Raw genomic sequence first — 22,058 nt, forward strand, 5'->3', positions numbered from 1 at the left:
CAAGCTTGTCAGGATTATCTCTGACAAACATTTTTGGGATTGTCTCTTGAAATATATGCAAATATGAAGGGCATGGAGGGGATGTAACAGATCTGAACGAAGCAATACACTAGATCCCTGTGATGCTGGCCTTCTGCTCACACAGCACCACAATGTTCATGTTTTTTAAGAATAATACTGAAGAACAGTCTAACAATATGTGTAACTGGCTGTAAAGGAACTCACCAAAACAAGCTAAAGGTAAAACAAACTTCCAGAGGCAACTTAGTAGATCTGGGTGATGAGGACTTGATACTCACAACACTCCTCCTTCCTTTTATACTTGAAAGTTTTAGAAACCAAAACTTTAGAAAGTTCTTTAACACAATCTCTTCTAATTACTTCCACTACTATGACCTTAGTTGTCCCCATTCACCTGGTCTCTGTCATTTGCCCTCCTACTTCCAGCTAAGGGGAACACAGCCAGAATGAACCTGTCAAAATATTCATTGCACCACGTCTTTCCTTGGTTCAACAGTATTTCCTGACCTATGGGCAAACATCAAAGTCTTCACAGCGATGCATAAGTCTGTGTACAATCAGACCACCTTGCCTGCGTTCATAGAAAGATGATAATTTAATTTAGGGTTTTTTTGATGTTCAATCTTCAATGTCTATAGCATATAAATTCCAAGGTATGGAGAAACATCACATCAATTCTATTTATTATAAACGGACCCGTCTTACTTTAGAAGAGGCTGGAAGACCATATGAGTTTAGGAAGCTACCTACTCAAAATCACCATTATATGTCTATTAAAGAGAAATTTATGTTTAGTGAAAAAAATATTTTCATAAAAAATTTGAGCTCAGTTATCTGATAACACAAAACCATCTCTGTTCTTAAGTGAGCTGCCCTCAGCAACCATGACATTTCTATGAAAGCAGGCCAAGTGCCACACTGGAGCAGAAGAGCAGGTGACCCTCAGCATTGAGAGGACACAGTCTGAGCTTGTCAGGCAGGGCTCAGCTGCCTTTTGTCTGTCCTTACTCATCCTTCTCCATGCTTTCTAGAATTGCACAAATGAACACACTAAAATTCCCACTCCCTGCAGCAGCCTTTGCACCTTCCAGGGCATTCTTTACCCTCTATCTACCACTCTCATCATCCTCAAATTTACTCCTCGGACAGAAAGCCCTCCTCCTTCCCCACTTGCTTCCCCCCCTCCCCATCAGCTTTCCCTGGAACTCAACCTTTCTCCGATTAAAGTCAATTTGCTAGTCCCCAAAGTTTCAAAGCAGTTCTTCAAGTTCAAAAAACTATCTCACGCTACAGATATTTACTGGAATCTTCCAAAATGCCGGGCATCATGCTGAGCCATGGGATGTAAAAGTAAGTAAGGCACAACCTCAGGACCCAGGTCTCCAGCAGTTAAATAGCAGAGACAGATGTAAAGAATGAGAAGGACATCAGCCACCAGCTCTGCCTGTAGATTAAACGTCCTATAGATATGGTAAGGAGAAAGCTAAAGATTCTCTCCATAGGTTTTATCACCTTGAGCATGGGATGAAGGAAATCTACTGTGGGCTAATAAGCTCTGCACCACCCCTCCTCTGTATCTGCTCTAATCACAATTCCATATAGTACTACGGAGCCATCATTGACCCTGTACAGCAGAAATAATTCAGCAAGAGCTGGATACAATAAGCTATGGCACTTGGGGGCTAATTGTCATTATACCACTTCCTTCCGTTTCTCCATGGGTAGGAGGGGCTTTGGACACCTAACATCTTACACTGGGGTGCTGTTTAAATTTAGAGACCTCATCACATCTTCACCTAGCTTCAGTGAGTACTCCTTTCTCTCCTCTTTTCAAGATGTAAGACTCAGGCAACCATTAAGTGCCCACTATATCTACAAGAAATTTCCAGATGACACTAAAGCCAAAAGCATGTTATTTCATTATCCCTGACTTAATAGAGGAGTTAGTTAGCAGAACCGTCATGACTTAGGCAGTATGGTTGAAATGTGGGCCTTTAATGTCAATTCTGTTAACCCTAACCCAATTATGATGTGTAAGAGAGCATGTATGTGTCTCCTCCAATAGCCCCAGGCATAGTAGATCTGCAGAGCAGTACCCCTAATCTTCCATCAAACACTTGCTAAGATACCATACACAGAGAAACAACAGAAGACAACTTTAAAATAATTCTTCTAGCGTTTAATGCTTTCAAACCACAACAGATTTGTAGACTCTGCCAACAGTTCATTTTGAATTTAAAAGGAAAGTGGTTCACCTATTCTCTTTTAGTTAAATTTCTTAACATATGGAATGCTTACTATGAACTTAAATTTGGAGGGGTCGGTGAATAAACTAGCCCTAACCCTATAATCATCTGGAATCTGTCCAACTCCTCCCATTTGAGCACTAGTTCTGTGCCGTATTTCTCAGTTAAAATGCCCATGGCCCACCCACCACCCTACACACCCCTACATACACTCCTTACTCTGTTCCTAGGAGTAAAGTTCTACTGCCAACTTGGAAGACTATTAGTCACATCAGCAATGGCTGGGGAGTCTTCCAGGACTCTAGGCTGGCCCTCTGAAATGGGAATATGGTCACCATGAGCTAATCACAGAGGACAATGAACAGCCAGAAACAAACTGAACACAAACATAAATGTCTGCCCCTGGGAAGAAGTTGAGAAGGAACCACAGTGAGTCTCCTTCCCACAACACAAAACACAACTCTCTTTTTCTTGTTTTGATATTTGGTTTGTTGTTTTTGAGATAGGGTCTTGCCTTGTATCCAGGCTTTTTGCAAATTCACTTTGTAACCAGGCTGACCTTAAATTCATTGTCCTCCTGACTCAGTCTCCTAAACATGGGGATTAAAAATAAGTGCCACAAGACTGGAGAAGTGGCTTGGCAGTTAAGAGCACTGGTTGATCTTTCAGTAGACCCAGGCTCGATTCCCAACACCCATATGACAGCTGGAAGCCCTCTGTAACTCCCGTTCCAAGGGAATTCAGTGCCTTCTTCTGGCCTCCCTGAGCACCAGGCATACACATGGTATACAGATGTACCTGTAGGCAAAACACTCATCCAAGCAAAATAAAATAAAAATTTGAAAAGTGGCACAGTCTGCATTTTTAAGGAAAAGTGCCACCAAGTCTGACTTAAAACAGTTTTCTTGATGGCAAATTAGGATACAAAATTCAGAATAACTAAGATGGCAGCAACAAAGAGGCACTGGAGAAGAATGGCATACCCCCGGTATGGCAGCCTAGCTTAGATGTTGGGCAGTTTTGCTATAAGTAGAATTCATTGCCCCTGTGAGTCCCAGAAATGTTTGATTACTGGCTTTGTGAGCCCAGTGGAAAGGGAAGCAGACACAGCAATGTGCACATTACACATACACGATCTCATTTGTTCCCAGGATCATTCTCTAACTAGGAGTTTATTATTTCCCTTTTGTACCAGCAGCATCTGGTGGGGTGAATTTATTCACCAAGGTAACACAACTTGAGCAAGAACATGAATCAGTTGCATCTGACGCCTACACTCAAATTTGTTCAAGAGCATTGCTACCTCAGTCCCTAGAACTAATAGTGATCACGTTAAACAGCAGGCACCTGTCTCCAGGAGCCAGGCTGACCTACTAAGGCTAATGCTGATCACACTGTCCTGCCTTAGCAGATAAGGCTTTACCGAGGCCAGAGCCACTGGGCACCAGGCTTTGTTCCCCCCTCCCCCCGGGTAGAGGCAAACTGTGTCCTTTCAGAATCACTTGGGCAGATTTTAAACCTCTGTGGTTCAAAGATATTCACTGTATGTTCTGACATTTCTCATGTGGTGCTTCAAAAGCCTTGGCTTCTGCACACACAGCAGGCATTGCTCCCTGCTGAAGTAGGACACCTTTTCCCATCCATTTCTGTCACATTCTTGCACAGCAGCAAGCCAATGGTGCCTAGGCTCTGGTCTCATGTTGGTTTTGTATCTTTTTTTCTCATGTGTGTGTACTGCCCCAATCAATAGTTCTGCAGATTCATGCAGATTCTACCTCCTTGGGTTCCAAAGAATATAAGAGCTTCTTTGTAAATTGAAAGCCTGCTGTCCTTCCATCTCCTTGGATCTCTCTTCCCAAAACAATTAACACCAGAGCTACCTCTTTCAAGAGAGGTAGCTATGGCCCTGAAGGAGCCCACTGGCAAGAGGAGGCTGTGGAAGAGTAATAACTATTTGCTACTTCACACGTTTTCTCAATTTTACTAATGACAGAAAATATGTAACATTAAAGGTGATTCACACTCATACACTCTTACTAGGAACAGCATACCTCTGTAATAAAAAGTCAACAATTGTATGGGGTAACCACTATTAATATACATTTTATAAATAAATAGGCTCAGGATTGCCAAACTATTTTTCCAAAGATCCCATGGGGTTTTATTTAAAAGAAGCCATGGATTCAGACTGTCTGGCTCCACAACTCACGTTATTACCACTATATTGTTCCATCAGTTTCTCTGGGAGGTCTGTGAGAATGTAATGTCTGCCCATGTGAGCACTAACATGAATTTCATACTTGCTGACATATGATTTCCTCTGCCAAAAACACTCCAAAGTGAAGCAATTTGCACTGCAGAGCAGAGTGGCTTAGGAATACACATACATGCATACACCCACAAACACAGCCATAAATGCACATCATACCCACTGGATGTTTTAAGTTGCCCCTTGATTTCAGATAACCTTCTCCAATCACCTCCCAGTAGCTCACAGTCTGTGATACTTCCTACACTCTTACTGTCTGACCAGCATACCTCCTAAATTCATTTGTTGAAGCACTAGTTCCTTTGTAGACAGCATTTAAGATAGCTCAGGCTAAAAGGAACCATAGAGATAAGACCCTGCTTGGTTTGATTGGTGTCTTTACGAAGAGAGAGAGAAATTCCTCCAAGTAGTAGCCAAGGAAAATTTGGGGAGAAACCAAACTCAATGAAATCTTGACCTCAGACTTCCATCCTCCAGAACTGTGGCAAAATAATTTCTGTTCAACTCATGCAATCTACCGTATTTCCTTATAGCATCCTGGGCAGACCAACATGCCAACATCAACAAGCAAACTCAAGGAATTTTCCAAGAAAATGTGTCATAGTTATTATAGTAGTTGAGTATTTCTTAATCAGTTAACATGTGAGACACTGGGCTGCTATTTTTTATCAGGTGTCTATATTTTTCAGCATATCATTGATGAAATTTATTATGCCTTACGTTATTTTGCTGTGATGCAACCTTACATTATGTGACCATTTGTAGGGATGGGTATGCCACATCAACACACAATGATTGCTAACACACAAAGATCCTGAAGATAAAGAATAGGACTGTAGGGTAAAAGGGACAACCAAAGAAAGATATCCTGGCCCTGAAACTAGAGCCAAAAGGTTAAAAAGGGCCAGTGAAAGAAACACAATTTGGCCCTGAAACCAGAGCCAAAGAAACACACTCTGCCCCTGACCAACCGAACACAAAACCAACCAATCCCTGAGCATGAAATCCTGCCAATCTTTGATCTTATCCCAAGCTCAGGGATTGAAATCTGACCAATTCTGAGCCTGAAAATCTTCTTCCTGGAAAAACTCTGCCCCTAAGAAGCCCTATTTAAGCCTTGTGCCTATTCAGTTGGCAGCTCTCCTTTTACAGGCTGGCAGAGGCAGCCACTCTCCTGGATTCTTCCCTCCCGAATGAGAGTTGGGTGAAGACCTTTTGCAAGAGTAGAGTAGAGTCTCTGCTGGGAAACTCCCCAGTGGAGCAGAGCAGAAAATCAATGGACACTTCTTCAGGAAAACTCTTTCAGCAGAGTGGAGCAGAGCTCAGCTGTAACTGCTCTCTCTGGGAGACAAGCAGGATTGTCACATCCTGTGGGAAGACCATCCCCCACAGGAACATAGCTTCCGGTATAGACTGACTTCCTGACAGTCAGGATACCTTTCTCCTTACAGCTGTAGGTATCCAGGATACTTTCCTTTACAGATGTAAGTATAGCCTAGCTTCCAACAGTCAGGAAACCGTTTCCTCCAGAGCTGTAACACTTGCAAGGACATGATGCTTCCACAGCCTTCTTTGGGTAGTCTGACAGGGAAGATTCTATAAAAAAATAAGTCAAGCACAGTTCTTGAAACACAATTACAGCATGGAGATGCACAGATAGAACTGAAGATCAATGAACTGACCTACAGACAGCCCACTGTTCTCCCTCTTTCCTTCCCACATCTACCATCTGTAAGCACCAATCTACTAAACATACATCCAAAGCTTTGCTTGTCTATGTATATTTGTATGGGCACATGAATGAACTATGATACTATGGAAATATTAAGTGATAAATTTCTTATTTCGGGACAATAGACTTTTGAGTAATTTCTCCTAATTTTTAAGGAACACTATATACACTTCTATAACCCTTCATAACCAAAATTGCTTATACCAACTTCAAGACTATTCTAAATCAGAAATAAATGTATTTTAAAATAGATAAAACAGAAGGAGAAATGGTTTATAGGTTTAAAAACTGGCAGGCAAACATTCATTATGAATATTAGCCTTGGTAAATCTGATTATTCCTCTTCTTTGTCTTCATGCAGCTCCATGTTGGATACAATTAGTTGAAAATTACTATCAAAATTACTATCAAAAAGACCTTATAAATGTAGAATCTACAGTAAAACTAATGGACCAAATGTAGGCAGAGCACAAATGTACTAAATACACAGCCAACTGACCAAGGTATGCCTTGTCTGGTATTTTTAGCAGAAATCTGTTTTTTGCAATTAGCCAGTACACAGGAGTGAGATGCCTAGCCACATGGCATGGGGAATGTGAGGGGCTGGATCCAAATGGAAAGCCTGAGTTGGCTTTGCTACAGACTGAAAGTCTAGAAAAGAGTAAGGCTTGAAACCGAAGTCTAAGCAGAACGGTATACTATCTATGAGCCACTTCACCAGTCTCCAGATCTTCCTCCCTGACAGTGACATCACAGTGAGGACACTAACAGTTTCAAGGAGTACCAGGTGGGATAAATACAGCTATGTTCCCTCAAGACACCATGCTCCAGGAATATTGGTAACTGACATCCAATTCCAGATGTGTCCTGATATTCCTATAGTATGGGATCTCTGGGAAGTGACTATGCCAGACATTGGGGGATCACAATGTCTGTCTTCGAATGCAAAAAACACCAGTATAGCTTTATGATCCCATGGCAGAGTGTAACAATGAGCCAGCTATCTGTTTCAGTATGGTCCATGGTCTTTTAAGAGTTTTATATATTTTAATGGCTTAAAGGGTTTTTAAAACCTAATACTTTATAATATGAAAATGATAAATTCAAATTTCAGTCTCAATTAAAGTAAGTTTTCTTGGAAGCCAGCTATTCCCATTTGTATTGTCTCCAGCTACTTTTGAACCACAATGGCAGACTTGTAATTACAACAAAGTTAATCCTGGTTTACTTTCCAGTAATTTACATGTTAGTTTTCTGACTTCTGGCTCCCAAACTAAAACTGGCCTGAATACAACCCACAGGTTGTAAAGCATTTAAAATAACAGGATTGATAGTAGGAGAAATTGTACACTGAGAAGTAATGAGGCATTTGTGTCCTGTAGCTGATGGTACTGGGCAACCTAGGGACTGATTCTTATGTGTGGACAGTCACTCCCATCACCACAGATGCAGCAATACAGCTCAATTCTGTGTTTTCCAAGAAAGTTTCCAACTGTGTGGTCAGATTTTGTTTAGACTTGGGATCAGCATCAACACACTGCTGATTCTATATTCAATACTGAAGAAAGAAGACAGCATTGTTCTAGACCATAATAATTTCTATACCCTCTCTAAAACAAACAAACAAAAAATCAAAGCAGCAACAACAACAACAACAGCAGCAAAAGCTATTGGTAGGCTGGCTCGAGAGCTCAGTTGGCAAAATGCTTGAGAAGCCGAATTTGGATTCCTAGTGCCCACATTAAAAAAGCTGGGCATGGCAGCACACAACTACAATTCCAACATTAGGGAAGCAGAGACAGGCAAACCCAGTCAAACCCACACAGTGAGCTCCAGGCCAATGAAGAGACCCTGTCTTCATAGGGTCAGCATCCCCCGAGTTCCATAAATATGCACATTTACATGTGACACCGCCACAAGCACCCACAATATCAAAGATGCCTGGACTTCACAAGCTCCTACATCAAAAAGAAATCACCAGTTTTGTTAGTGAATTTTGTAAAAGACATTCATTTCATGTTATGATATAAAAGCAATTTCTGAGTTTTTCCTCTGGTAAAGCTTGCTTCTTTCTAGAATAAGGAAGACAGGGAAGTAGTTTACAGATATTTTGTTTAGGGGTTTGTTTGAAAACAAATATTTGGCTATGAATATTTGGTAAAGGTATTTCCCACATGATGTGGTTATATGATCTGAAATGAGAGGATCTAAGAGACTTGTCTACTTGCTTCCTGTGCAATTTGACTCCTGCTCTTCCACCCCAATTACGAGCTCCATTTCCTCTTTAAGGTCATAAGAAAGCACTGTTCATTTATCCAAATAAAATAGCAATTGCACTCACGGTGCCCAAATTGATGGCATGAAGGCAACTGATTAAGCATTCATTATCACTGGCAGGTTCTCTCAAATTCAATGGAATCATATATTAAGAAAATCATGGGGCTTCTTTGAAGAAACAAGGTCACAACTTGAATCTGCCATTAGAGGGATGCATCCAAAAACTGATGCATTTGGGGGTGGTTTATATGCATAATAATTCTGAGATTGAATTCCTAAAGGGAGTCTCAGGCATCATCTCCTGGAACCTAAGTTCTGTTCTTCAGTGCCCCTGTGGAGACAAGTTCAATCTGAGGAAATTATCACTAATCTTTGAGATGCATGGTTCATTTTTCCCCTGCATTTTAAGGTTATCACATGGCAAGCTCATCCTTCCAATCAATTACAGATTGCTTCAATGAATGCCATATAGGATACCGACTCTGTGCATGAGCTTGTAAATGTGCTTCATGGCATTATGGAATGTTGACAGGTGGGCACCAGAGACAAGGAGGCTGTCTGTACTGACATCTTACCCCTGCCTCTTCCCAATTCCCTGAGGACACAACTTACATTATATTGTCCTGAAGATGAAACATACAACTATCCTAAGACTGTCAGAGAATGGTGGCAGAGTTTCCATTCATCCCAACCAGCATCAGCTTCCATCCTGAAGCTGTTTCTTCTAAAATGTCTCATATGACATCTTATCCTTCATTCTCTTACAAAAAACAAACAAAACAAAATGAACAACAACAAAAACAAAAAACCTCTATTTCAGTTGCCAGTGAAGATGTAAATGCTTTGGAAAGAAAGTAGCATCAAACCTGACACAGCTATGAGTGCTGGGTTCAAGTGTGGGGGAAGGGGAAATATATCTGTGTTTCCATGTATTCCTCACTGGACAACTTCCGCTCGGTCTATGTGTATTAAGTGGGTGAACTAGACACTGTCCTCCTCATCTCACCGTTAGTGTGTAAAGCATTGTTCAGCCTTTACTGATCGAAAACAAAGCACAATCAATCCCTGAAGGGAGCCCATTATTTTCTTAAATAAAAGTTTAGGGAACAGAAAATTCATACATCTGTGTGTGTGTGTGTGTGTGTGTGTGTGTGTGTGTGTAATACTATATATGTGGGCATATACATATCCATTATCTGCAATCAGCAAATTTGTGTTCTCTGGTGATAAAATATGTCTGTTTTTGTTTGCTTTCTGTTGCTGAAACAAAATACTGACCAAAACCAACATGGGCAGGGAAGGGTTTATTTGGCTTACTGGTTCCAATCCATCATGGAGGGAAGTCAAGGCAGGAACTTGGAGACAGGAAGGGAAGAATAGGGAAGGAAGAAATTCTTCTTACTGGGTTGCTCTCCATGGGTTTCTCAGCCTGCTTTCTTATATAAGCCAGGACTACCTGCTCTGGAGTGGCACTACCCTTAAGTGTGCTGGACACTCCACATCAACCATTAACAAATAAAACACCACACAGATCCGTGTACAGGGCAATCCAATAGAGGCAATTCCTCAACTGATGTCCCCCCTCCTTTTACCTGGCTCTAATATGTGCAATGTTGAAAAACCTAGCCAGCACAAGTGACCCCTGTCAACTTAGCATACAAGCCTATCGCTATACAGCCATAACCTTTCTTTTGTTGCATGTCCCCAATATCTCATGTTAATATCACAATATAAAGTACAATCCAGCTTTTTTAACCCCATAGTCCAAATTTTTCAACACTTTAAAAGTCTAAGCTCTCTTAAAAGTATCCAGCCTCTTAGCTGTGGGCTTCTGCAAAATAAGTTCCATGCCTTTTAGTTCTAAAAGGGAAGAAACAGAGCACAATTAATGATCAGATCAAAGCAAAAACGAAGTCAAAAAGGGTAAAACGTACAGTCAGGCGTTTAGGACTCACTCTTGACCTTCTGGGGTCTAACAGGCTTGGATACCTCCATTTCTTTAGCTTTGCCATCTTCAGCACACACATCTTGTCTTGTAAGCTCAGGCTGGTTCATTCCACACTACTGTTTCCCTTGGCACTCATCTGGTCATCCCAGAAGCTCCCAAACAGTAGAGTCTCCACTGCAGTTGAGACTACACCTTCATCAGTGGCCTCCTGGCTTCTTAGGGTACCAAGCTTCAGCCTTTTCTCCATTACCTTTTCAATCCCTGGGGCTGTACCTTCACCAATGGCCTCCTGGCCTCTATAGCTATTCCAACCATGCATGGTGCCAAGTTTCAGCTACTCTTTCTGATTTCTTCACTCCTTCAAAACCAGTATCACGTGAGAGACTCTTACACATTATCAAATTCTAATACCAGCCTGAGATACAGTCTTGGCTCCCCACGGGATCACAACTTGTGTGTACTGATCTTGTGGAAATACTTCCTCAGTGATGTTGGTCCCTTATTCATCATGGATGATTTCTCAATCCCAGCTAATCAACACTGAATGTTTCACCAAAGCAAAGGTTTCACTTTCAGTGGTGCTGGTCTCCTGTTAATCAAAGTTGATTCTTTAGTCTTAGCTGACCAGAAACCAGATTCTTAATTTAGACATATCCCACAAACAGCATGACAGAGTCTTTTCAGGGACTGACTCTCAAATTTCTCCTCTGAATCTTAACAAGCCAGATCATCATATTCTGAATTTCAGCATTATCTTCCAAGCTCCCACAGAATAGCCCATTAAGCTTCCTCCCAACAACATGGGCAAGTCTATTACAGCAATACCCCATGTTCATGATACCAATCTGTTCTAGTTTGCTTCCTGTTGCTGAGATAAAATACTGACCAGAAGCAACTTGTACAGGAAATGGATTATTTCACTTACCCTTTCCAATCACAATTCATCACTGAGGAAAGTCAAGGCAGAACCCTGGAGGCAGGAACTAAATCAAAGGCTGTCTTAGGGTTACTATTGCTGTGCTGAAACACCATGATGAAAGCAACTTGGAGAGGAAAGGGTTTTATTTGACTTACACTTCCACATTACAGTTCATCATCAATGGAAGTCAAGACAGCAATTCCCACAGGGCAGGAACCCAGAGGTAGGAGCTGATACAGGAGCCACAGAAGAGTGTTGCCTACTGGCTTGCTTCTCCTGGTTTGCTTAGTCTGCCTTCTTATAGAACCCAGGCCACCAGCCCAGGGATGCCACCACCCACAGTGGGCTGGACTCTCCCCCATCAATCACTAATTAGAAAATGTCCTATAGTTTTGCCTACAGCCAGATATTTTTTCAATAAATTTTATTTAAATTAGAAACAACCTTATTTTACATATCAATCCCAGTTCCCTCCCCCTCCCATCCTTCCATGTCCCCCAATCCCCCCATCCACTCCCCAAGGAGGGTGAGGCCTTCCACGAGGGATCATCAAAATTTGTCAAGTCATTTGGGGCAGGGTCTAGGCCCTCCCCCATGTATCTAGGCTAAGAGAGTATCCCTCTATGGGGAATGGGCTCTCGAAGTCCATTAGTGCACTAGGGATACCTCCTGGTTCCACTGCCAGAGGCTTCATAGAATGCCCAGTCCTCCTATCTGACGCCCACATTCAGAGTGCCTGTTTTGGTCCTATGTTGATTCCCCAGCTGTCAGACTGAAGTCCATGAGTTCTCACTTGCTCAGGTCATCTGTTTCTGTGGGTTTTTCCAGCATGGTCTTGACCCCTTGGTTCATTACTCCTCCCTCTCTATAACTGGATTCCAGGAGTTTGGCTCAGTGCTTAGCTGTGGATCTCTGCTTCTGCTTCCACTAGCTACTGGATGAAGGCTCTAGGATGGCATTTAAGGCAGTCATCATTCTCACAGCTAAATATTATGGAGACATTTTCTCAATTGAGGTACTTTCCTCTCAGATGACTTTAGCTTGTGTCAACTGGACATTAAACTATCCAGTGCAGGGATCATGAAGGAATTCTGCTTACTGGTTTACTTTCCATGGATGGCTCAACCTGCTTTCAAACATAAGTCAGTACTACCTGTCCAATGGCAGCACTACCCACAGTGGGCTGGACCTTCCCATATCAACCATTAGCCAAATAAAATGTCCCACAGACATGCCTACAGGTCAGTCTGATTGAAGCAATTCGTTGACATTCCCTCTTCCCAGGTGACTGTAGGTTGTGTTGTGTTGATATAAAACAATCAGTGCAGCTTCCCTAGTTGATAACTATTCCTCTAGATCATCGTTTACAGGTTTAAAAAAAAACTCATGTGCATACAAGATCAATGTAATTCTACTTTATTCCCAATACATTCTCTTCACGTTCTCCTTCACCATTTGTAAGTTCTGTTTGAGATAGGGATCTCACTATATTTCACAGGACCCTCTCACACAAAGTTCCTGAATAATTGGATCTATAAGCTTGTAGCATGCACCCAGCTCTTAGAATTTCTACCTTTGAAATTTCCATCCAATTTTCTAGAGTTGGAAAATATGCCTACAAATACTTACACTAGGCTAGTATGTAGCAAGCATTCTTCTGCTGTGGAGCCACATGGTTAGTAAGCTCAGTGACTCCTTCCAGAACAATGCCATTTTAAGCCACCATCAGTTAATAGTTGGTAGAGTCTTTGTGCTATGGGAAAGGCTAAGGAGAATGTGTGTGGTCCTCATGCTTTTTTTTTCTTTTTTTTATTGGGGGGGGGTTCAAGACAGGACTTCTTTGTGGCTTTGGAGGCTGTCCTGGAACTAGCTCTTGTAGACCAACTTGGTCTCGAACTCACAGAGATCCGCCTACCTCTGCCTCCCGAGTGCTGGGACTAAAGGCGTGCACCACCACCACCCGGCAGTCTGCATGATTTTTAAATTTTTAACTGTCAGTTATGAAACAACAGATTAAGAACAGTTAAGTCATCACACAAAGCAGGAGGAGATTCCAGTTGTTGTTTTGTTTGTTTTGGGTTTTTTTTTTTTTTTTTTTTTTTTTTTTTTTTTTTGGTTTTTCGAGACAGGGTTTCTCTGTGTAGCTTTGGAGCCTATCCTGGCACTCACTCTGGAGACCAGGCTGGCCTCAAACTCACAGAGATCCTCCTACCTCTGCCTCTGGAGTACTGGGATTAAAGGCATGCGCCACCAACGCCCAGTGAGATTACAGTTTTAAACATCAATAATTGCATTAAGTGCTCAAGAATTCAAAAGAAACTGCTCAGTCCAGACCAATGAGTCAGGCCATACTTTGTTTGGTCTGTGCCTAGGATTTAAGGAATTGGTAGGGAACAAAAGGGCAACCAGAAGTCTCAGGTATCTGAGGCTAGGTGTATTGCATTAGGGACGTGAATAAGGCATCGGCAATGAAGCCCAGTCCTATGGATGAAAGGGGTCATTTGGACTGACCTCCAACAGGCTAAGGCCAGAATCTGGTTATCAGGATAAGAAATCTAATACTGAACCTTCAGTTGTAGAAAAATCACCAAAGTTTTAAAGCAACAGGCTGTGTGGAGGGGATATTTTAGAATGATGTTTTGGGAGTTATCACAGTAGCAAAACAAGATGTCGTGGAAAACAGAATGATACCTTGGTAGAAATATCTGTACTGGGAACACACGGCTTAGGAAGCAGATGTTGAGAGGAAATGATTTCTGGAGAGAATAAGGTAGAGTAAGAAAAGAAAGGAGTTGGAGATTAGGTCTGGAGAAGAAATGCATTAGAATTCACAGGAAGAATGTAAACAACAGTTATTGGCATGACAGAACTACTGCCAACCTAGAAGCGAACAACAGTGTCCAGGAAGAGTTCATCATCACCGGGTTATACACATGGACCGTGCAGCGCTGACCCAGTGGTCACCCCAAAAAAGGCCCACATGCCTACAACAGCTGATCTTTGTGTTTGGATCTTTATGTTCATATCAATCATTTAACACACACATCTGACTATTATTTAATGTGGGCCATGAACCAGTACATGCATACTCAGGTCTTATCTGTCTGACAAGTGTCCGATAAGTTACTTGTGGGTAGAGATCATAACATGTGCTTTACATGTTGTCCTCCCTTCAATTCTGCCTGTACACCTCGAGGACTCCTTTAAAAGTATTTCAAACTAAAGGTAACATGAAAATTCACTAGGGTACACGGAACAAGACTCAGTGAATCTAAGGAAAGACACAGACATGAATCCAGTGGTTACTGCTATGTAGAATGTGACGCACAATTTAAGCTACAGACCCCTTAAAGATCAGAACCTCAGCTGCCTATCCACACGCAGGGAAACAGACTCTATGCCTTAGCAAGACTCCTGGGTTACTGTTGCCTATCTGCGTTTGTGTTTAAAAAGAAAACGATAATCAGATCAGTTATAGAAGAGGACACACTGTGCTACCAAAGGAGTGAGTTGAACCAGGGAGTGTGAGCAGATAACCTGAGCACATGCTGCAGTTCAACCTGGCTTCTGCTCAGACTCACAGACTATGATGGAGCCCAGGCCCTCTGGAAATAGGACAAAAGACCAAATCAAGGGGAAATTTCAGCTGCTGATCACAGCCTAGATACATAATCCTGCTAAGAACGGCTACTAAATTTATGTATGAGAAGCAGTTCACAGGTTTATCTACCTGTTTTTTTTTCCTGAGATTTTATAAATATCCTACCCTCTTGATGATCCCATTTATTCTCTTCATATGTACCCGGCTGCAGGAGCTTATGGCATGAGTCTGCATTTCATTCATTCACTCATCCATTCATTCAATGGCAGGAGCTTACGGTTCGAATCTGCATCTCATTTATGCTTTCAGTCTCAATCATGCAATGTCAAAAACACTTTTTGGGCAACTGAAAGACAAACCTGAAAAATGCAACTCTAATTCAAAATAGAAAGGGTTGTGACTAAGTGCTGGTCCGATGGCACCACTGTTGAAATAACTAGATGTCAGGCCAAAGCTCCCAGAGAAAGGACTGGACACACAGCAATGGTTACATTCCTAAGATGAAGTCCACACAGGACTCTTGGGTGAGTCTGATCTTAGCTGGGGAAATGCTGGATGTTTAGATCTTCCTTTGATTTTCTTAAGTGTATCCAGTATCACCATCTGAAGATATCATAGTACATTCCTCTCTCTCTCTCTCTCTCTCTCTCTCTCTCTCTCTCTCTCTCTCTCTCTCTCTCTCTCTCTCTCTCTCTCTCACCCCCTCTCTCTCTCTCTCTTCTCTCTCTCTCCTCTCTCTCTCTCTCTCTGTGTGTGTGTGTGTGTGTGTGTGTGTGTGTGTGTGTGTGTGTGTGTGTGTGTGTGTGTGCTGGTACTCATGCACTGAAGTATGTGTATGGGTTATGTACTTGTGCAAACATGTGAAGGTGTGAAATAGATGTCTGGCAGGTGACTTCCTCAATCACTTTTCACCTCATTTTTTTTTTTAAACAAGGTCATTCATTCAACAGGCTCCAGGATCCACCTCCTGTGTGCTAGGATTGCATATGCATGACACCATACCCATCTTTCCCATGACTGCTGGGAACCTGAACTCAGATTACCCTTTTGCCCAGTGAGCCTTTTGCCCAGACCTTCTTTTATTATTTTTAAACATCTTTATTAGCACATAGTTTACATGCCATGAAATTCATATTCTGCAAGCAAAAGAGACTTCCATTATATTCCCTACCATTAAGCAATGCCTCATTAAAATTTATACATTAATAGAATAGTTATTTCTTACATCTCTTGGAATGTAGGACTTTTGTTATTTTCCCTTGATTAACGTATCTGAAAATCTCAGTTTTTATTAGCAGAAAATATATATTGATAAAATTCTGTCTACTCAATTCAAAATGTAGGAGTAATGCCTTTTGATTTCAGAGATGACTGGTTGAAAACACCATGGAAGGCCTTCAAATCTATTTCCTTGAAGGAACTGCATTAGGAAGTAAAGTTTATTTACTGGATCCACACTGGAAATCCCAAATCCTGACCAACTACTGTTCCCTCAGATTTTCCTGATCCATTTTTCCACCAGGTGTCATTCTTTATGAAGGCTGATGGAACCTGCCAACATCTGTTGTTCTTCATGTCTGGGTTGGCATGAAGACTGAGGCAGGTTTTTCTTTTTAAAACTTAGAAGAATGAACTTACATGCTCTCGCAGAACCTGGTCAGGGTGCTGGGTTTTTCCTGGTTGCGTCTCTGTCGAAACCAGCGCTGAATGCTCCTAACATCCCAGTCCAGCTGCTTGGAGAGCCCTTCCAATCGCTTCTCATCAGGATGCTATGAAACAAGGCACCAGGAAAACCGTTCTCATCCATTTTTTACTCACACCATTTACAAGTTTTATGTGCTTGGATTTCCCCTCTATTTTCTACTGCCTACATTTCAATATTTATGACTGACAGCCCATCCATTCAAGGCATGAACTAAGATAATACCTAGATTGCTCATTATGAAACAAGAAAGAAAAATAAGACATCTTGCGAATTTTCTTATCAGGAAATACTTATAAAGCAACCAAGAGAGGATGAACCAGTCAGCTGGCTAAGCCAGTTCCGTCAGCCTTCAAGGGACAAATTTATAGACATCAACAAATAGTTCACCTTCTCAGAGAGAGAAAAATAAGTACATTGACCTATCTTATAAACAGATAATGTAGAAAGAATAAAAAGCACAGAAAATCCTAAAATGTATCAGCTAAGGTGTCCACATGCATTTATTCTCTCTAGTCTTCTTTCCCAATCTTCACATTCCTCACCTTTAATTCCTTTGTCATCCCTCCCCCTTTTTTTCCTACATTTTTATTTATATTAGAAACAAGATTGTTTTACATGTCAATCCCAGTTCCCTCTCCCTTCCCTCCTCCCTTACGCCCCACTAACACCCTACCTATCCCATACCAATTCTGCTCCCCAGGGAGAGTGAGGTCTTCCATGGCGGGGGGGGGGGTCTTCAGAGTCTGTCATATCCTTTGGGATAGGGCCTAGGCCCTCCCCTGTGTGTCTAGGCTGAGGGAATATCCCTCTATATGGAATGGGCTCACAGAGTCCATTATTCCTATGCTAGGGATATGTACTGATTTACTACAAGAGGTCCCATAGATTTCCAAGACCTCCACACTGACATCCACATTCATGGGGACTGGATCAATTCCATGCTGGTTTCCCAGTGATCAGTCTGGGGGCCAAGAGCTCCCCCTTGTTCAGGTCAGCTGTTTCTATGGGCTTCACCAGCCTGGTCTTAATCCTTTGTTGTCCCTTTGATCCACACCACATACCTAGTTTTACTAACACTGTGTATTGGCTAAGGGACTTTGTGTGGTGATAGGCATAGACCCAGTTCCTCACCCCACTAGCCTTTCTGAGCCTTGGTCTCTTTATCAATACAAACAAGGGTGGTTTATTAACTCCCAGGTAACTGTGACAAGGGCTGTGAAAATATATGCTAAACAGAGCACCTGTCAGCTGTCTTCTTTCTCTCTCTCCTCTCTTCAACAGTCACAAGAGAGAACCTACTATAAACGAAACCGGCCAAGAGAGCCCCATTCCATTATTTATTGTTTACTTTAGTCCTGACTATCAGAGGAAATAACCAAAGGAAGGAGTGAGAAGACACGCTGGCTGGGCCATAACAGAATGTATACATAGGACCTAAAAGCATTTCAGCAACTCAAGGGGTCTGTGTCCTCAACAATTCATCTGTAAAGCCTCTCCTTTGAGTGAGGAGGTGAAGCCTCTGGGGAGAGGCTAGGTCACAAGGGTGGAGTTCTCACAGTGAGGTCTGGCTGCTATAGCACCACTACCTCCTTCCTACCTCCTCTTCCTCCCCCTCTCTTCACTCCTTCCCTCTCCTCCAAAACCCCAAGAAACTGGCACTATGGACACCCAGATCTCACACTTCCAGACTTCACAAGACTTTACAAATATGAAAGCTAAATGTCTGTTGCTTAAGTCCCTGGTCTACAGCATTCTATCATGGTGGCCCGATTCAACTAAGACAGACACATACCCCAAAAGCACAGCAAAGAGCATCCAGTTACAAAGTGTTCTGATCTTGTCCCTATAAATGCAACTTGCCAACTTTCAGCTGGGCAGGTGCCCGAGTTCCTTTCAGTGGTAATAAGAGAATCCACAATCTCCTTTTATGTCTTTCTTAATTGAAATATGAGAGAGGCAGGGGGAGTCACTGCCTATACTGGTTATAGTCTACCTTATAAAAATGAATATTTTTCTTAATATATATATATATATATATATATATATATATATATCAGATATAACATATTGTGACTATATTCACCCCCACTACCCTCTACTCTCTTCCTTATTTTGCCTCTAAATTTCTTGTTCCTAACTAGTCCCCCAGTGGCTACACCATTGAAGAAAATGATACTGTCTGCATCAGTGACCACAAATAGGCAAGAACCACTCAGGAAGGAGGCGCAGCCCTAGAGACAACAAAAAAATATTTTTTTTTCTTATCTCTGAGTTTATTAGTGGTGGGAGAAAAAAAAAACTAAGGTTCACAATTCACAAATTAAAAACCATCTAATTCCAATACCATCCCTGTTATCCCAGTCCCCTTTCTTCCTTTGACAGGAAACCACAGCCAATCTTTTTTTTGGGGGGGGCAGGGTTATTTTGCATAAACAAAACTGAATACATATTCATATACCCCACCCAATCACACAAATTATTGCAGACTGTGGACTTTGCTCTGGACTTGCGGTTTTTCTCTTTAAAATATATCTTGGATGGGTTCCAAATCAGTTCAGAGAACACCGAAGTGTAAGGCTAAATGCCAACTTCCTAGTCTATTCTGCTAAGGGACATTTTGGTAACACCCAAGCCTCTAAATGTTGCTTTAACACACAATAAGCTTGATGTGTTGCAGCAAATGGTGGAATTCATTCCTGGAACTAATATTATAGGTCCAAGGGTTCTGTGCTCTCATAATTTTTTATATTGAAGATTTACTAACTTTATTTGTTTAAATGCTCAAAAGAAAGAACAGTCTTGTCTCAAAGCCTTCTTGCATCTCCACCTTTTCCAGTCTGATAAATGAAAACCAGATTCTCAGCGTAGTTTTGATTTTCCCTTTGTCATGAGAGAAATAGCTTATTTCTATGTTTAGAACCACTCAGACTTTGCTTTCAGGTGAAGAAATAAGCTCCAGTACTGCCTAGCTTTACCCGCCTTTAACTTATTAACATTTTCTAAATTTATTCATAGGACTTCTTCATTGTTAGAGTGATTAAACATTTTTCTCTATTGTAAAAGGGTTTTTGACAGTATATCATTTGTTTTAAAGTATTGCTTTAAAAAAAAACTATGCAGCTATTTACTAAAAATACATTTGAAATCAACAATCTTTTCTGTAATCACTACTAGAAATTATGATTCTAAATACCTTTTAGCAATTTCAGGGTGCACTTTGAATCTAGACTGGAATTCTGTGGGAAGCAGGATTCTAACCCTCTACAACATGGTTTCCTAGTATCCTGACAGCAGTCTTCTCCTTTCCCAACTGAAACCTCACCTTGCTTTTCCACTGGTCTATTATCCATGTCTCAGTAATATGTGCTGAAATTTACTCAGAAGTATTTATATTTCTATGTGACAAGACTTTTATGACAAATATCATGTTCTTTGTATCTAAAATTGAGACAAGGCCAGATAAACTTTTTGGTATTTGTAATAAGCTCACACCAATTTCACCGGGTGATGTTGGCACATGCCTTTAATTCCAGCACTCGGAGGCAAAGGCAAGAGGGATCTCTGTGAGTTTGAGACCAGTGCGGTCTAGAGAGTGAGTTCCAGAACAGGCTCCAAAGCTACATGAGAATCCCTGTATCAAGAAAAAAAAAATCACACCAATTTCTTAACTTAATGTAAAAGTTAATTAACATCTTTGTTCGAATTGTCTTTGATGACCTCCAAGAGTACTTAAAGTTTTCTTCAAGTACTTTTTATACACAGTGTAATGAATAGTCCTGCAATACTTACGCTTCTTGGGTTTTATTATAAGTAATGACATCCTTTCTTATAATCTTTTAGCTGTTTGATCATTTGCATATAAAAAGCCACTCATTTCTGGTAATTTTGCCGTGTAATTCTTTTTGTTTTTGTGTGGTCTTAGTTATCTCAATTTTAAAGGTATACAATAATAGTCTATTTCCAGAATACAAGCTCCATAAACATATAAAATCTTTAATATCTTTTTCACTGATACCTATATAGTAAAGATTTATAAACACTTTTTGAATGAATGAATATTTAAATGGAAAAAATTGCCTCCTCCTTTCTAATTTTAATGACTTTTCCTCTTATCTACTTGCTAGCTCAAATTCACATAGGCAACAAGTAAAATTACCATTGTTTCCTCCTCCTCCCCCTTTCCTAGTCCTCCCCACCCAACACTTGTCAACAGTATTATCTTTCTTAGAGTTTGTTTCTGCACTGTTAAATACCCCTCTACTGCTACCGGATTTGCCAGCATTGCTGATCAGCTGCCTCCCAACTATTAAGTGATTGTGCAATCAGTAACCTTCCTACCATCTTTTCCTGCTCAATTGGAGTTAGTGGTATCCTTTTTATACTGTAAGAACATACACTCTTAACACTATGTTCTGACACCATCCCTCACATTTCTTCTTCTCTTGGTTTTACAGTTTAAATATATTCAAAACTCAACAAACTTTCCCAGTAATCTTGTATAATCTTCTGGTTAGCTAAAATTAATGACAACATTTTCCTTAAGAAAGAAGAAAACGAGGACAAATTATAGAGAATATGGGTATAACTTTATGTAAGAATTATTTATTATTTATTATATATGTGTGTGAGAGAAAGCACTCACACATGCCTGCTTTCATGTACATGAGCAAGTGCCTGCAGATGCACATAGAGAGAGCAGAGGATGCTGGAATCCCCTAGAACTGGAGTTCCAGATGTTTGTGAGCCACTTGACATGAGTCCTGGGAACAAACTCTGGTCCTTAGGAAGAGCAGAAAGCACTCTAAACCTCTGAGCTACTTCCGCAGCCCCTGCCTCCACTTTGTAACTAGACACAGGGAAGGAGGATCAGGACATCCTCACTTGAGATTACAGACACCATTCCCTTTCCATCTGCAAGGGATCTTGTAAGGTACTCCAGTATATAGGAAGTAAAAGCTTAATTGAAACTGGGACTCCATTATGCAGTTTCCATGCAGCTGTCACTGGGATCTGGTGGGACTTTGTGGTGACTACCGCTGTTGGTGTGTCACACACACACGCTCGTCAGGAATGCCTCTCCTGTGCTCTCTGTAGGATGTCTCATAAAACCACTGGTCTCACCCAACTGAACTTTGGTGAAACTGTACTTTTGTTGGATACTGGTGCTTATCTGAGGTCAATAGGTGTTTTTGTGTCTCCCCAGGAAAAGATAATTCAACACTACGAAACACCGCTTCATAAGTGCTGTATATTTTTACCCTTATAGCTGGAAAGCCTACTTGATTAGGAAAGTGAGGTAGCTGGTTTCACAGCTATGACAAGAAAATCCTCTCAAATGTA

The 22,058-nt window shown here is 41.2% G+C and overlaps 1 protein-coding gene across 2 annotated transcripts in view; it reads right to left on the minus strand.

The window, feature by feature from the left end:
* Cers6 (ceramide synthase 6) overlaps positions 1-22,058 on the minus strand; it is a 248,229-nt gene that overhangs the window by 157,030 nt on the left and 69,141 nt on the right. For both annotated transcript variants that reach the window (XM_027420254.2, XM_027420253.2), the window contains exon 3: positions 16,652-16,782. In XM_027420254.2, coding sequence (XP_027276055.1) covers positions 16,652-16,782 — 131 coding nt within the window. The remainder of the gene's footprint in view (positions 1-16,651; positions 16,783-22,058) is intronic.

The sequence above is a fragment of the Cricetulus griseus genome, chromosome 6 (genome assembly GCF_003668045.3).
Source record: "Cricetulus griseus strain 17A/GY chromosome 6, alternate assembly CriGri-PICRH-1.0, whole genome shotgun sequence".
Classification (NCBI taxonomy): Eukaryota; Metazoa; Chordata; class Mammalia; order Rodentia; family Cricetidae; genus Cricetulus; species Cricetulus griseus.